The 18447-nt window shown below is 34.7% G+C and overlaps 1 protein-coding gene across 1 annotated transcript in view; it reads left to right on the forward strand.

Annotated features, from left to right (window-relative positions):
- TRHDE (thyrotropin releasing hormone degrading enzyme) overlaps positions 1 to 18447 on the forward strand; it is a 382857-nt gene that overhangs the window by 317725 nt on the left and 46685 nt on the right. Inside the window, exons 13-15 of the mRNA XM_047787208.1 lie at positions 12868 to 13015; positions 14923 to 15020; positions 15483 to 15590. Coding sequence (XP_047643164.1) covers positions 12868 to 13015; positions 14923 to 15020; positions 15483 to 15590 — 354 coding nt within the window. The remainder of the gene's footprint in view (positions 1 to 12867; positions 13016 to 14922; positions 15021 to 15482; positions 15591 to 18447) is intronic.

Genomic DNA, 18447 nt, shown 5'->3' on the forward strand with positions numbered 1-18447 from the left:
CTGGAAATTGGAGCTAAAATTGAGTGATAAGAAGCTATGTAGCCATTAGAAGAAGCTATTGCCTTCCTCACTTCTGTCTCTGGAGGTTTTATAAATAGTCTACAAGCTAGTGTCCCAAAGGACAAATATTACTTATTGTTATAATATATAGTTGTTAGCTGATTTCAAAAGTATCTCAGTGTGTTTTAATTCTAAGAATTGAAAATGTTCCCAAATCTAAAATTCATTTTGGTACCAGTTCTCAAGTAAGTTGATAGCATTGTTTCTGTATACAGTTTATATACCCTTTATACCCACTGACTGTACTCTTTGTGGCTCAGCCGGTTTGTTTAGCTCTGTCCTTTAGGTTATCATTCAGCATTGTTTTGGTAAAGAACACAGTATCAAAAATCTTGCCAACTCGCTTGCTTCCCCAGAAGGTGTTTTCAAGTGAGCACAACTATATCTTTCAAGGTATTAATCATTCTTCTATATAATGAATTATATAGTAGAAGTCCTTTTTCTATCTCACTGGTAATAAAAAGCATTTTTTTTTTACTTTCCATGTTTCATCTGCAATGGCTTTGAGTGGCTTTTAACTCATTTACAAATAGGGTATAATGTTATGGGAGGCAGGAAAATATCATTTTAAATTATAAAGAATTAGATTAGATATTCAATTTCTCCATAAGTAAAGATGAATATCTTTTACTAATATTAGAGAAAGAGGAAATGCATGGCATGAACAGAAGGTGTGTCCTTCTCTCTCCCTTTTCTCTTATTCACTATTATTGCTTGAAATTGTTTCTTTGACATGCTAGTAGCAGCTATGATTGAATTTAAGAGGAATGTGGATGATTGTTATCATTACTAAATGAGAAGACTTTTTTTTTCCTTTAATGCCATGGAAAATGTTGTAAAGAAAAACAAAATGCTTGTCACATGTTGTACAATTTACATAAGATAGATGGCAGGATATTTCTCCAGCTGATGGATGAGTAAATAACCTCATTTTCATTATTTCCACAGTGTTGACCAACATACCTCCAGCCTGGCTTCCCACTTCTGATTTAAACACATGATTCAGAATGACTTTGGAGGGTTGTGATACTCTCGGATTTATGGGGCACTTGTATGTGGGATTCTCATCACTGTACAGCAACCCTGTCGTTTTTGTGACAGAGCCTGTTTGACTGGTTTTGGATTTATGATAGAAATAATTCAGAACAGAGTAATAATTTTCCCTTGGCAATTACACTACCATTTGGTACTTTGTCCCTAAGGGGAAAATGAATGTGCTGGGATCTATCCATGAGTTTAGTAGCTCAGTGTAAGGAACAAATCAAGGTCAGAATACACATGCAGAACACGTGGTTGCTGAATTCTAGTTCTAGTTCTTCAGCCTTAAGGCTCTCTACATTTGTGTGACACTTTAGGGCTTACAAAATATCCATCTGTTTCTCCTCTTTTAACCCTTACAATGACCCTGGGAGGTAAATACCATTGCTCCCATTTATAAAGAAGGAAACTGAGACTGAAAATGTTGCCTTTCTTGAAGTTCATTATTCAGCAAGTATTTTTAAGCATTTGCAACATGAAGGCTTTATGATGCACACTGGGGATACACAGATAAATAAAACTTAGTCCCTGCTCCATTTTTTTAAACTGTTTGTTATGAAGAATTTCAAGTATACTTAATAACTGCTAGAACTATGTACCAAAGCTCCTGTATCTATTGCTCTGCATCAGCAATTATTAACTAATGGCCAGTCTTGTTTCATCCATGTCCGCATCCAACCTTTCATGCTATTTTGAGGTAAATTCTACATGGCAAATCATTTCCTCAAAATAATTTTTACCATTTTTATATCTAAAAAATGACATTATTAAACATGATGACCCCACATTAGTATCTCCTCAATAATATCAATATCCAGAAAGTGTTCAAATTTCCAGTTGTCTCATAAATGCTGTGTATTTTTTTTTTTTTTTTACAGTGTGTTTGAACTGGTACCCAAATAACATTACTGCTCTGTAGTGGGAGATTTTTTTCAGTCTCCTTTAAACTGCTGATTTTCTTCACCTTTTAAAGAATTTCTTTCCAAATTATTTGGTGAAGAGGAGGTTGGTTGTCCTTTGCGATTTCCCACAGTTTGGATTTTGTTGGTTACCTCCCCAATCTGCCCTTTTATATGTTCCTCAGTCTTCTCTATCACCTGTAAATTGCTCATCAAATCTAGAGACTTAATTTAAGGCTTCTTAGCATGTTAACTTCAGAGTTGACTCTATGTGAACACAGAAGATAAAAAGTAATCTCTCTTATGATGTTTGGAGCTATTGCTGTTCAGAGACTTAAATCTGTTAAGTCACTAGAGCTTGTAAAATGGTGATCCATTCATTCCTTTTCTGTTTGAAAAATAAATAGCTCTTCAAAGAGAAACTTGCTCTCATTTACTTTTTGGTGACCCAGTGATAAGAGTTCTTAAGGAGAGGAGGGAGAAACACTTGATGTGTTTCCCTGCACTTTTTCAGCATCAAAAATAACAGGCCAATTCTCTAGCATAATGAGTTGGTTCTCTCCATTGTGACCAATTATTTTGTTTTGTTTTTAGTTAAGTATCATTTTGACCTATGAATTTAAGTATATTTGATGAGTTTAAATCCATTGAAGTTTTTATCCTTACTGATACTCATAATGTTCAAACTTTGGCCAGGAGCAGCTTCGGGTTGGCTGCAGAGCCCAGATTAAGTGGAATGCTATCACTCCGCTCATTTTAGATTTTCTTCAGTGCTCTTCTAAAAATCCTTCCAACTGCGCCATTGCTCTCTTTGCATGTCTAGAGTATACCCTCAAAAGTATTTTGTTTTTGTTTTTCAAAGATGCATCTACATTTTGGACTGTGTCTTCCGGCTTAATTATTAACTTTTGTAAAGTCAGTCTAAAATTTGGGCTTTAGCTGTATGTTTAGAAAATTACATAGACAATGATAGCAGCCTCCTATATGTAGCAATACTTCTGTGGATAAACTAGGGGTGGGATTGCCTTGATTTTGAGATTTCTTTTTTTTCATGTAAATATTGATTTTTATTTTTTCCATTAAAGCTGGTTTACAGTGTTCTGTCAGTTTTCTACTCTACAGCAAGGTGACCCAGTTACACATATGTATACATTCTTTTTTCTTACATTATCATGCTCCACCATAAGTGACTAGATATAGTTCCCAGTGCTATACAGCAGGATTTTGAGATTTCTTATTGAGATTTTTTGAATGAAGTGGACTATCCAAGGCTCAGGGGCCTTCTCTACGGTTTTGTCCAGGAAGCAATTTCTCCCATGCTTTCTCTGCTATTATTCGAGTCCTTAATTCTTCCTTCTAAGCCCAAGTACAGGACTTCAAATCATTTTCCATAGCCTTAATTCTCCCCTTCCTATCAAACCTTGAGATGGAAAATTTCCTTTGAAGCATTTCCTCTTATTTAAAAGATTATAATTTTATGTGATTACCTCTCCCTTTCTTTTTTAGAACACATTCTAGTACTCTGTTGTGTTTACTGGTATAAACAATATTTCTGAAAGCCAAATGTTGTTGTAATGCATGCTCTTTATGGTAGGTATATTGCTGCTAAGTGGAGTAAGTCTCTCCAGGGTAGAGTCTGGGCTGTGGGTATATTCCTTGATTTATGGAGATTAGACTTGATAATGAAGGAACTCAGGGAGAAGGGATAGAGGTGAAGAAAACTGTTTTGGCAGAAGAGGCCAAAAATGGCCAAAGTCAAAAATCCGTATCTACAATAAATCCACTAATCTCCTCATTTCAAAGTCACCATCATGGATCAGAGCAGTCTGTCCTTCCACACATGTGCTGTTATATTATGTTTTCCTCATAAGGCCCCTAGAGATTACTTCCACTTGATATGTCCCACATTCTTATGCTCATTTTTTTTTTAACTGGAAAAAGGAATGCTAAATCATTTGCCAGGCATTTTAGAATGCCTGGTACAATTATCATGGGCTTGGACAAGGAAGATTGGGTTCAAATAATAGTACCACCCTTATTCGCAATATGACCCTGGAGAGGTTAAGTAACCTTTTGAGCCTCAGTTTGATCTGTATAATGAAGGTGGTAGTGTTGTTAACCCCAGAAGATTGTCATGAGGCATTAATAACATGGTGCATGTGTAGTTCTTGGCTCAGGGACTGGCACATAGGGAGTACTGACTCAGTGTTGGCCACTGTGGTGACTGTCTGCCTCTTTTCCTTTGTCTGAGACCAGCTGCTGATTGATAAAACCCGAAAACATGAACTCAGACTTTCCAAGAACCACAGTATGTTGGAACTAGTAGTATGCTAATTCTAATTTGGTTGTTCCATCCAAAGAAAATCATTCAGAACATGTAAAAGTACTGTGCACAAAGATGTTCAAAGCTCTTTTACTTATGATATGAAAAATGTACATATATATATATAAAATAATAATAGTGAACTATATTTACCTTCCCAGTGGAATATTGTTAGAGCTAATCCAGAAGTAGGAATTCCTAATAGCATGGAAAAATTATTTTAAGTTAAATGTATAAACTTACATACAGTATAAAAATGTATATAAAAATCAAAACTTTTTTGACACAATATTAGACAAGAGGAGACATACCCAGTTATTTTTAAGTGGTTTGCTTTGAGTTGTTTTTTTCTTTTTCCTATTTTCCTGTTATTCACACATTTCTTTAAAAAGTGCCAAGTAGGAAGTTGGAAGCTCCACTGATTTATGATCCTTTAGGTTAATGATTTGATATCCCGATGTCAGTAAATTCAAACTCTGCAGAATTATGCTGCAATTTTTTTATTCTTTTTACTCTGATGTGGCTCTGTGGAGCACTGGAAAATTTCAATGTCCAGAAAGCAGAATTCCATAGCAACTTTACGCATTGTATTTTCCATGGAAATTATAAGCTACATAGATAATTTTTGTGTGTATTTTTGGCTATTTTCTGTATTTCAATTCTGGAATATCTCTTCTAATGAAATCAAAGTGGAATATAATGCTTCCCGAATATACAGTCTATATTCTTTATGTGTTCATTGTTTAAATGATTTCTAAGTTACTTTCCCATATCATCTGATGCTGTTTTTAGCAGTTGCACAACGATAAATAATACATGGATAAGCTTTTGGAATTTTTTTCATAATACCTGTATAGGAAACTGTTTTTAAAGCAAATGTCATGCAGAGCCCACCTTAAGAAAAACCAGACATTATGTCTGTTTTTATGTCATCGATTTCACTTACTCATTAAGTAAGTATATTTCTCATACGCATAGTCCTTTTAGTGAGAGATAGGATCACCTAGAAACTCATATTTCACTTCGTTGTCATTTTGAAAGACCACTTGGTATATTTGAGTTTGCTCTCTATTCCAGCCAGAGTCACCCTTTTAGAGCATAAATCAGATCATGTCATTTTCCTGCTCAAAAAATTGTGGTGGCTTCCCATCACCCATAGAAAAACAATGGAAGCCCTTACTATTAGATCCTTCATGTTTTAGCGCCTCCAACTTCTGCAACTTCATACCCCACTCTCTGTCTCAGGGCTTATTCCCCTCCAGCCACACAGTTCTTTTTGTTATTCTTCCAAGATCCCAAATGTGTTCCTGTCTCAGGACCTTTGAACTTGACTTGCTGTTTCCTCAGTCAGAATTCCCCTCCTGCCAGATTCACTCAACCTGTTATTTCCCTTCATGAAGGTGTCTTCAGGGAGGCCTTCCCCTAAGTACCCTATTTATTTTTTAATTATTTTTTTAAAAAATTGAAGTGTAATTGATTTACAATGCTGTGTTAACTTCTGCTGTACAGTGTAAATTATACTTCAATATATCGTGGTTTGGAATTTGACCCCCTCTCAGGGGCATCAATTCGAAAGGAGTAGCTCCTTTTTTTTGTTTGTTTGTTTTTTGTCTTTTGTCTTTATTTTCATATTTTTTTCATGATGGTTTATTGCAGAATATTGACCATAGTTCCCTGTGCTATATAATAGGACCTTCTTGTTTGTCCATTTTGTGTAGAATAGTTTGTATCTGCTAATCTTAAACTCCCAATCCATTCCTCCCCCACCTCTCCTCCTCCTTGCAACCATGAGTCTCTTCTCTATATCCATTAATCACCCTATTTAAAGTCTTCCCCCATAATTTTCCTTTCTCTGATGTTGCTTACTTTCCTTTCATAGTCCCTGAGATTACATTAGGTATTAATGTGTGAATTTGGTCCAAGGCGATGAGTGCTATGATTATGACATGTAAACAGATGTTAAAGAAAGGGAAAAAGAAAACCCTTAATTTTAAGTAGTATTTGGGGAGGCAGCCTTATGTGGGAGAATCGGTGGGAGCTTTCTTGTCATTCCTGGCTTTGAATTCTAACTGTCACTTACTAGCCAAGGGAGGGGCTTCTCAGCTGTAAACTTTAGTTTCTTTATCTAATAAAAAGTCATAGTAGTACTGATCTTGAAGCTTTCCATAACTGAACTTAGACCATCTTTCCATAACACTACAGGTGGAATACAGTAATTCCTCAATATAGGACAGCTTAAACTAATTAAGTTAATAGTTTTCTAAAAAATAAAAGAAGATTCATTAGTTGATTTTGGCCATAACGCTAAGAACTTATTCATTTTAGGGAAAATAGCTAACATTTGTTGACTTTTCCAATTAATGGCCAGACATTGACTTTGATTCTTGACATTCTGGAGTGCCTAGGGGACTCTATAATTAGATGATGACTGATTTCTTGATACTTTATGTTTGGAAATGAAGAAACAAGTGCATGTGGAGAAGAAAGAATTGTTGTGGGGGTGGTAATTGGACTTTATAAGTTTCAAACATTATTTCTGGATGTTTTATTTTAAATTATTAAGTGTTTGCTGAAGAAGGGACCTCAGAGATCACATGGTTCCACCCTTGTCAATATACTGACCAGGAAAAAGAGTTTTCCAAGCCCTCCTTCAGTTTATTTAAAAGCCTGGTATAAAATAACCCTTCTTGGAGAGTAGGAGTGTAATTTGCTAGTCAGAGAAAAAAGACCAGAAATGTTTATATAATGCCTCTGCTTTCTCACAGACTGTAAAGCTATTTTACTTTATTATAGACTAGCTTATTAAAAGCTATTGGCTAGAAAGCAGTGACCTTTTTGTCTATCACGTGTTTCATTAATAATAAGGTGAACAAAGATATACAAAGATCATCCCAAAAGAATTTTCCCATCTTGCTGGTATTGTTTAACCTTAGAAAATTCTAATTTAAAAAATCTGATTATGTCTAAGTTTTAATATACTTGTAAAGTGTTCTCATTTCTAAGAACTATTGACATTATTGCCATAATTTAATTTAGTTTAGGGAACATTTATTGAGTGTATGTTTTGTGCTAGTTCCTGCATTAGGCTATGGGGATGCAAGGATGGATAAAGCATGCTTTTCCTTAAGATCTAAGTCCAGTAAATAAGATAATATTATGATAAAATTATGATTAATATCATGATTATTATTACAGGTAGGAGTGTTGTCAAGGTGTTATGTGAGCCCAGAAAATAAGGTGTATAAGTCAGTTTTGGGAAGCCTTCTGGAAGAGAACAGAGAGAAGAAGGGCTATGATAACTATTTTTTGTGCATTTTTTCACATTTCTAATGTTATCAAGCTATAAATAAGTATAGTCTTTCCTTGGGACCCAAGGGGGTTGGCTACAAGAACCCCAGATCTATCAAATGTACCTTAGATGCTCAACTGTCTTATACAAAATGGTGTAGTATTTGCATATAGCCTACCAATATTATGCTGTATACTTACATCATCTCTAGGTTACTTTTAATACCATATACAATGTAATTGCTGTGTAAGTAGTAGTAAATATAATGTAAATGCTATGTAAATGTTTGCCATTGTGCAGTAAATTCAAGTCTTGCTTTCTGGAACTTTCTGGAATTTTTTTCTTAATATTTTTGATCCAGGGTTGGTTGTATCCATGGATGCAGAACCAGTGGATATGGAGGGCTGACTGTAACTTCCTTTTTATCCCTGCAGACAACAGTTTGGCAATGGCTGAATCATGTCTTCATTTTCTCTAGGAACTAGCCAAATGGACCCTTGCTTGACACAGTTACCTCTCCTGTACAGCTCCCTCTTTATTCTGGGGTACCATAAGGACTTGTAGAGTTTTCAATCTCCACCATAGGATCATTCCACAAAAAGCACTTAAAAGTCTTTTAATGGTGAATAACAGAGAATAATAGATAAAACAGTCAACTTTTATTATTTTTTTTTGTCTTTTGTCTGTTGTTGTTGTTATTTCTTGGGCCGCTCCCGCGGCATATGGAGGTTCCCAGGCTAGGGGGTTGAATCGGAGCTGTAGCCACCGGCCTACGCCAGAGCCACAGCAACGCAGGATCCGAGCCGCGTCTGCAACCTACACCACAGCTCACTGCAACGCCTGATCGTTACCCCACTGAGCAAGGGCAGGGATCGAACCCGCAACCTCATGGTTCCTAGTCGGATTCGTTAACCACTGCGCCACGAGGGGAACTCCAACAGTCAACTTTTAAACTAAGCATTTCAGTAATTGCTTTAAAAATCTACGCCCTAAGGGACAGTCTTATGTATGTATGATGAAGTGTGTAACAGGCTATTTATTTGTTTTAAATGAATATTCAATTAATGAAAACTTGAGTATTGTGCTCTAAGAAGTCTGAGGATTGTGATTTTAATTTTTTCTTAAATTTCAAATACCCAAAAACCAATGGATTTTAAAGAAAATTCATGGTAAAATAGGTTATTTGTGTACAAGCCACCCAGCATAGTCAATTTAAGTGTTAATATTCACAGAAATTCAGAATTCAGAATGGCTTTGAAAAGTAGTTTTTGAATCTTCGTTAGAAACAAAGCCAGCTAAGATCAGTGCATTTAAACATCAGTTAATACAGTCTGGTTTTAATCTCCTTTTTAGAAAAAATATTCTCATGTATGACCAAAGCTATATTTCATTGCAAGCTCCAGTAAATTAGAGGAGGAGGAGCGAGAGTATGTGTGTGTTGGGTGTGCAGGGATGGGAAGAAGAACTGTATAGCTGCATATGGGCAATCCTGTATCCATTTCTTAAACTTTTCTCATTTACCTTTCTTCCCCATTGTTTTTTCTTGATTTCTAACTCATTTCTTACACCAACCCCCACCCCAACCGTAGAGAAGATAAATATCAATACAACTTCTTCTTAAAAAATGAATAAAACACATGTAATTATACATGAAATTGTCTTTAAATTTGCTAATTGTACCCCCCCCCTCCATTTTTAAGCAACACTTCCCTGTGATGATACAAATTTAGGGAAAATGCATTTCAGCATCAGGACCATAAATGTGCTCCCTACCGAGCTGATTACTTTGAGCTAATGTAGTGTTCCATTCACTGGATTCCACACACTTCCCCTATATTGATTGCATTATCAGTAGTAGTAATCACAGATATCATTACCAGCCAATTACACAAACACATATCTAAACTAGGTAACTTATTCACCAACATTATCTCTTACAAGTCTTAATTTTGTGATGAAGCTGATTATCCTCTTATCCAATTGAGTATAGCTACATATTTTGATATAGAAGGCTAAATGCAAGTATATTGAATTATGTAGTAGATAATTACTTACATATGTTTGTGACAACGCGAAATGAGGGCAATTTGAGTGTAATCTGTTTCTTATTCCATCCGAGGACTGCATTAGAAAAGGTTAACTGCTTTAAAAAATAGAGCCAAACATGTCTTTGAATCAAACACAATAGAAGCATATTTCCTGATCACGTAACAGAACAGGGTTTGAGAACTGGTACTTGTGTATAATGTCATCCAGAGACCCAGATAGGCTTCTGACATGTTCAGTGCAAGAGTTCAATACAAGGTCACTCTAGAAGATTCATTTCAAGAGATAAGAACATGGAGGAACTAATAAAAATGGCTATGGGTTAACCTTGACAGTGAGAACTGTTCATATTCTACAGGCTAGAGCTTGGTTACATGACTACCAAGGAAATGGTAATTATACTCGATCCCATGCAGCAGAGGAGAAAATGGATTTTGGTGAGCAGTTGGCAGTTTTTTCCATAAAGTCTCAAAACAGAACTTGCTCCATTTCTCTATTTAATGGATAGTTTACTTTTCATTATTTGGAATTTCTATTAGGCTTGCTTTGCTTTTATTATCTTACACTATGTAAGATGTCTTATACAACCTAAATCTAAGCTCTGATTCTTAGAAGACTTGTGCCTATCCAAAAATAAATAAATAAATAAGTAAATAAATAATAGGGAATATAAAATTTACAAAGTATTTTCTTTCAGATGTTAAAACAATTACCTGTCTTATGCCCATATTGTGGTAATAATTTTTCAGCAGGCTAAATTCTAGATAAGTAAGTTAGAATAAAAGGGTTTTGAGCTAAAAAAGATATCTCCTATTTCAACCTTTATTTCACAGACATTCATTGGAAAGATGAATGTCTAATTGTGCAGAGAGCAGTCATGGTTCCAGGATCTTTCTCAGTTTCAGGCTCTTTCTCAGGCCTGAGTCTCTTTTCATAACATTATTTGTCATATTTTTATTTGTAGTCATATTGCTCACAAAACCTAAATCACTGAAAGATGTCCATTCATTGGCAGCGATGAAGTAAAACATGATAAATTATAACTGACATAAGGTAATATGTTTAAATCTATGAAAAAGTAAATGCAAACACCTTTCCTGATTTTTCTAAACTTATCTGAAGGGCCACAATAAATTAGCTACTAAAGGTTCTTTTTTAATACATTATTTTTCTAATTTCCTCAACCAAAGAATAATGGCTTCTAGATAAATCTTCATCTCTGAAATGTTATAACCTATGGCATGCAGATTGCATAATTTAGAGGAGGCAAATTTATGATCACCATGCTAATTTAGAATTAAAAGTTCAGGGGAAACAAATTATGAAATCTGAGATATTGGAGGCTATATTACTTTTAAGGAGGAAAAACCATTATTTTTATAAAAAGTTATATTGCTTTTTTAGTGAGTGACAGACCTTTATAAGCAAAATTTAACTGTTTTATTATGATGCTACACTAGCAAAAAAATAGTTTCTTATTATTTGTTATTCCCCTATCCTATTTCACACTATTTTATACATTCTAGGATGTATAAAATGGAAACTCTACAAGGAAAATGGCACAAATCTAGATGGAATCTAAATCATATAAATGGAAATCATATGTGGAAATTTGGGGTTATTTTCACCTTTCTTATTTATGTCTGACATTAACTGTGGTTGATCTTATGCCAGGGGTGAACCAAAACCATTAGAGTAGTGCATGTCTATTTATTAAATTCAAAGAAGCACAATCTTCAGAATTGCTTTTTTTTGTGAACATTACAAACACAGCTGCAAATTATTTTTCTGTAGTTTTTGGTTATCATGTGGAATGAAGACTAAATAATTTGACAAATTGTTTGAAACAAAAATGAGAAAAGGCCCTGCTCCTTCTCTGTCCACTTTCTACCAAACACAGATAAGAAGGTCCATCTGATTTTATGATGCCGGAAAAAAAAAAAAAAAAAAGTTAAAGGAGATAACCTGGCTTTGGCTGCTTTTATATTTCCCTGTCTTCTGTGTTAAAAGTCTGCATTCAGGAGTTCCCGTCGTGGCGCAGTAGTTAACGAATACGACTAGGAACCATGAGGTTGCGGGTTCGATCCCTGCCCTTGCTCAGTGGGTTAACCATCCGGCGTTGCCGTGAGCTGTGGTGTAGGTTGCAGACGCGGCTCGGATCCCGCGTTGCTGTGGCTGTGGCGTAGGCTGGCAGCTACAGCTCCGATTAGACCCCTAGCCTGGGAACCTCCATATGCCGTGGGAACGGCCCAAGAAATGGCAAAAAGACAAAAAAAAAAAAAAGTCTGCATTCAGTTAATTATTAACGTAAAAAAAATCCAACAAAATACATAGTGTCACTCCATGTATATATCAGGGACATCAAGGCTAAGGCCATATTTTAAAGTGCTGGGTATTGTCATTTATATTGCTTTGATTTCAAGGATTTTTACATGCAGTCTACTGGAGTATAGAGATGACACTTCTTTGGGGGTTCTTTTTTGGATATACCTTCTTTCATTGTGAGCCTCTTGTGTTCAGATAGTTTTAAAAAGCTACAGTTTCATATTTTCTGAAGAATCTAATATTGGTCCCCAAGGTGACACAGCATCTATTTTGAAAGGAAAATAATAAATGGGAAGAGTCAATTTTTTTTAATGTTTTGGAATTTTGACTCTATTAAAATCTAACTGATTTTTATAGGTGTTACAGAAAGCAGATTTGAAAAATGCTTCTATGGTAATACAGACAGAGTCAAAACTAAATTGCTACTTTGATTTGATAATTTTTTTTTAAAACAACCTGGATTAAATATCATTACACAGAGCTACATGAAAAGTAAAGAGGTGCATTGAGAAACCGGAATTTCTTTTCAGTAATCAATTATTTTCAATTACTTGTGACCTCTGAAGAGTTTCTGTGAAGGAAAATAGCCAGAGTTGATTTTATTCCAATTCCACAATTCTTTCCCTTTTAAAAATATGTATCCTGATATTTTTGTATTCGTGTAAATTTTAACTCTCCAACTCTGTATATATTAAGGGGCATTGGCATCCTAAGTAGGACTATATTTAAAAAGTGAGTAATTTTATTTTTATAGGACTGAGTATGGCTTCTTTATACTGTGATGAATCTTGCATTCTGCCTTTTATTTGCATAAGTAAAATCTTCATTTTTGCATCATCATGTATCTTTTCTGCATATAATTAACATTAACTTTTTTGACTGTGCAGAGCTGGCTATTTGCCTCAAAACATTCCCCTGGAGATTATCAGATACCTGTCTGAGGAGAAGGATTTTCTTCCTTGGCACGCTGCCAGCCGAGCTCTTTATCCTCTAGATAAATTACTGGACCGCATGGAGAAATACAATGTCTTCAATGTAAAAAGATATATTTTTCTTTTTCTTATTTTCAGAAGATAAACTGTTTTCTCATTATCTACTATATTCAACTGATCCTGAGTTATTTTTAGTTCCTTCTAATTTGTGCTATCATTTTTTGTCCTGATTTTCTGTGCAACACTAATGACACATTCTTGAGGAAGAAAATTTAATACACACTCTTTTTTGTTCTGGCCTAAAAGTGTCAATTAAGCTTAAATGCCTCAGAATTTAAGAACAAATATACATGGCAAATCCTTAAAGTTTCAACCTACTTCCCAAGAGTTAAAGGGCTCTGTGTTCACAAAGGACTTAACCTGGGGAGAGGGATCCCAAAGATTTTCCCAGAATATAGACAGTTTCAGTAAAGATTCTTAGTCATTGTTTTTATCCAAAAGGGCATAGTAAATTCAATTCACTTCCTTAATTAACAAGGATAAGATCAACATTGAGGCAAAAGCCCATTCATAATTGGGTCCAAGGGGATATAGGAGAGCAAACAATGGATAATCCAAATAGACCTAAAGACATGACAAACATTCCAAAATGTTACCTGACCAGATTTCCTAAGCGTAGAGCCAGAAAAACCAAAACTGCACTCACTGACACCACCTAATCTAATGTAATAATAATTTTGAGTAAGATTAGGATTAAGTACTGCTAATGAGCCTTTGATTCCAAAATTTATTATCACCAGTGAAGCTTTGCATGTGACAGAATGCCTCTGCAACTTCTGTCACCTTTGAGCACAATTTATTTTCCTTCTGGTAATTTTAAGACTCTGCCCTGTGTCTTGTAAAATCATCCTATTTCTTATGACACACTGGCTCTGCTAATTGACCTATGCATTTGGAATAACTTGAGATTAGATTGCCATGAGGTGAAATCGTTTTTTTTTCCAGCCATCTAAATTGTGTGATGGCTGTAAGAGTTGCTGCTTTTATCTTATCCTAAGCCTACATGAAAGCACCTCTGTTTTAATATTTTTTTAATAGGAATAATCCTGGCTTGACTGTTCATCGTTGTTAGTTTTATCTAAGCCCTTACAACAGACATGCATGGAAATGTGTCATTACAGTTATGGTATAATTTTTATCTGCTGGAGAAAGACTTACTATTCTTCTCTTTTCTCCTTAACACAGAGACACTGCAACATTAAAGTTCTGTAAAAGTAAAATACATTTTTGTATATATTTGTACTTCAGAAATAGTATATTATGTCAGACACCTCAATTTCAGTAAAAGTTAAGAATTGCTTTTACTGTAATTTCAGTGCTTTCGTTTCTTTGGCAAAATTCAAGGACCACATTAAAGTGAGGAGAGCATATCTTATATTGCTACTCATATTTATATGTGTCATTAACTGAATGGATTTTGCCTTTGAAATACCGTATCATTTTACTGAAGAGTGTCCTATGGATGTCAGGTCCGACAAGGCCAAGCTATTGACTGGGCTTAAGTAACAGTTTTGTATTAACTATGCTCTATTGATATAAAAACTTAAATATTAGGTGCTCATTTTCATAACTATATTTACATATATATGTATACATGTATGCATGGAGTCATTATCAATATTCTTCACTTTCCTTGTTTTGCTACAGAAATTGTCATCTCAAATATTTAATAGTGGAAATTACTTAATTGCTCGATAGGAAGTAAACTTCCACCATTGCAATTGTATTGGATACTTATTTCCTATATTTGAAATACTGAAGTTATAAAATAATTTTATTATTTTTGTTTTTAAATAAAATTGTAGTAGAGCATTACCACACCCATAATTTTACTGATATTTTAAAATAGGCTCATTTAGAAAATATTTTAATTTTACTATTTAATTTTAATTGTCAGCATGGAGTGATGTGAAAGTGACATTATCTTTATTTCTCCTATCCTCCTTTTAGGAGTATATTTTAAAGCAAGTTGCAACAACATACATCAAGCTTGGATGGCCAAAAAACAATTTTAATGGATCTCTTGTTCAAGCATCCTACCAACATGAGTACAGTTTCATTTTCTGATTTCCCTTTCCCTCCCCCAGAACTGTACAATACCACACCACCAGACTCATTGTGACTTTACCAGCATGAGATGATCTTTCATTCTGCATGTTTCATTTCCCTTTCTTGGGGGAACAGCTGATGGGCAGCACAGTTTCCACCACCTGGTACTGATAACAAAGGATTTTCCTTGCCGTGTTTTAATTTAAGACCTATCTCTACTTGGGAAAGTTGAGGTCTGAACCCATACTTCTTACTATAGTACTGTTTCCAGAGAAGACTTTTTTATGTACAACTTCCACCCCGTTTAATTGTCTCTTACTCAGCATAACAGAAATTCCAAATCTGAAAATTATTTCTGTGCTAATTAATTTATCTACTGTCATGTACTATAATAAGTCACTCTTTCTCTCCAGATATTAATACTGCTTGTTAATTTTTCTTTTCTTTTTTATGACACCTAGAGAACTACGTAGAGAGGTTATCATGCTGGCATGCAGCTTTGGCAACAAGCACTGCCACCAACAGGCATCAACACTTATTTCAGATTGGATTTCCAGCAACAGGAACAGGTAAGTTGAGCAAAATTCTGTATTTCTGATAATGATTCATCCTGGTTTCAGATTCTCAGTGGATGCATTCCATTTATCAACTGGAGAAAAGTAAGACACGGAAAAAAACACTGTAAAACTTCGTTTCAGGTTCACAGCTTACAAAGCAACAGCGTGACAGCACAATACACTTATCTTTGAAATGTTCTATCTTGTTTTAAATTACCTTTCTTTATCCAGGCTCTTATTATTCATATATAGAGTGTCACCCTCTTTTGAATTTTGATAGCTTTGCTATCCCATGAGAGCAAAATAATTAAATTTAGGTCAAATGCTAAGGTTCTTTAGAAAGGTTGTGGTATTTATTCATAAAACAACTGTGAGCATTTGATATAAATAAAGTAGCATAGCAAATATTAACATTAAAAACTAAAAACAAAAAGGTTATAAAAAAAACCTTTACTCTTTCAGTGACCCTTGACGCAAATCTTAAACTTGCATCTTATCTTGGAATTTCACAATACAATATTTTAATACATAAGGCTAGGTTAAAACTGAACTTATAATTTAATAGAATTATTTTGTATTAGAATATGATACTAAATGTCACTTATTAATGTTAATGAAATGAATATTAGATGTAAATAAATCAAAGATCAGTGATCTTTTTAGTATAGTTTTTTTAAACCTTCTTAGGTGTCTATATTTCCAAGTATTTTTATGTTCCATTTCTTTTTATGCTTTGGGCAATTTATAATCGATCACTCGTCTCCAGGCTTTGGGTACCAGGTTAAGGAGAGTCTGATCAGAAGGGTGAGGAGCTAGGGGGCAGTTTGTTCATATAATTCCATTTTATGTGTGACAGTGGACCTGTCCCTGCTCTGTGTGGCTGAGATGATCCCACAGAGAAAAGGATGTTTTAGAAGAACATTGAGAACTGCAGAGAGTATAACCTGTTTATGGAATAAATTTTTATTTGTCTTGTAGAGAGTTACCTAGGTTTAAATTTAGTTTCAACTCCAGGTCAAAAGGTAGCTCTCCTGTTTTAAAAGTCCATGAAAGAAATCTTTCACTGCATTACTTAGTCATTAGTCATCCCATCTCAACTTCTCTAGAATTTTCCTGTTTTTCCTTTAAGTTAATTTTTTCCAGCCTTACACTGAGCTAAGAAGGAAAAATTTTTAGCACTATCCTCTTTCGATGGATCCACCATATACTTGAAGGCAGTGATTAAATTCCTCATCACTCTTCTCTAGAACTAAAGCATCTTCATTTTTTTTTTTTAAATTCAGACTAATGGTTAATGATTATCCTTTTTTCTAAGTCCTCAAAAAACTCTTCTATTAGACTTTAAAATATTAAAAAGGCTTTTTTCCTATTTTTAAAAATCACCTCCATCAAGTCTACTACATGTAATTAAGCTGTGATAACATAAACATTTACCCAAAATCAATGTAACCAAAATTTTATGAAGATGTATAACCATATATACATTTGAGGGAAAAAGGTGAAATAAACTATTTGAAAATTACCATGTCATGTTCCCTTGCCTCTGTTTTTTGTTTTATTCTTTGCTCGTTTTATTTTGCTGCAGACACAGCCTTTTCTCAGAGCTGATAGTTGTTTTTGAACTCTTTCATGAACTTACCCATATTCACCTATATTTTTGCCATTTTAGTAAAACTAAACTTATACCATTGCATTATTATAATTTCTCTAGAGAGCATTCAAGCCTGATATCACTTTCTACATTTAAAAATATAGCTATTGGGATAATTCTGTTTTTAAGATAATTCATGTTTTTAACAAAATTTTATTGAGTGATTCTCAATACTGCCTGGTAACCAGAAAGCAAAGAGGAGGAAGAGCTCAAAATTAACAGGAGATACAGCTCTATTAAAAAAAAATAGTTGTATTTGAAGCAAGAACTAAGTACAAGATAGGGTGTGAATACACAGAAAGGAGGAATTACTGCCTTGGAGAAGTCATATTCTTCTTCATGAAGGATGAGTAGGACTTTGTCAGATGACAGGGCCAACTGAGGCAAGGGGTAGGTTTTTAGGAGTATGTGAGGAGGGTGGCTGGGAATTCTAGGCTGAAGGAAGGCACATGGATTGATATTTAGTTTAAAGGCTGCGGGGATTTTTGACTTGTGAGTTTGAACCATCCATCCCTTCTACAATTCCATTATAAATGAAAGTGTCAGCTCATTCCGGTTTTGATAACTCTGACATATATTTGTGGTAAAATAATTAAATTGGAACCTGATACTTTCTTTTGTTATTTCCTCCATCATTTTAATATTCTCCTGCTTGGCTTTCTTTTGTAACTGGGCGAATAAAGATGGTAAATGGAACTAACTCTGTGTTTACTAGGATTTGCTCAGCTAAGCCAACCACATGACATGCCCCAGCACCTGCAAGTGACCTCCTGCAGGGAGGTACATGATGCTCACTGAGCTATCTATGTGTGAAGGTCAGAGGTTTAATCTATATATTGAGTGACAGCTTAATAATAAAAAAATAATGCAATCTTGGGTTTAAGTTTCTTAAATTTAGTCAATGAATGGGGAGGGCTCGGTTTCTTTTTAAATGTGTCCGAAGTAACAGGCCAGTAAGCTTTGTTTGTTTGCTTGTTTTTGTTTAACTGGAAGCTTAAAAATCATCTAGAAAAAGACCTCCAAAGGTAATGTAATAGTATACTAAAAAATGTTGGTGGTGGAGATGCTATGTATTTACGCTAATAAATCTAAAGGACAAGGAGGCTTGGAGTAGCAGGGACTGCAGAACTTTGGGGTGCTTAGTATACAGCCTAACTTTGATATGCTGGGGAGATAGGTCGAATCAGTGGCATTGGATTCAGAAAAATGGAATGGAAA

This window comes from Phacochoerus africanus, chromosome 7 (genome assembly GCF_016906955.1).
Source record: "Phacochoerus africanus isolate WHEZ1 chromosome 7, ROS_Pafr_v1, whole genome shotgun sequence".
Lineage (NCBI taxonomy): Eukaryota > Metazoa > Chordata > Mammalia > Artiodactyla > Suidae > Phacochoerus > Phacochoerus africanus.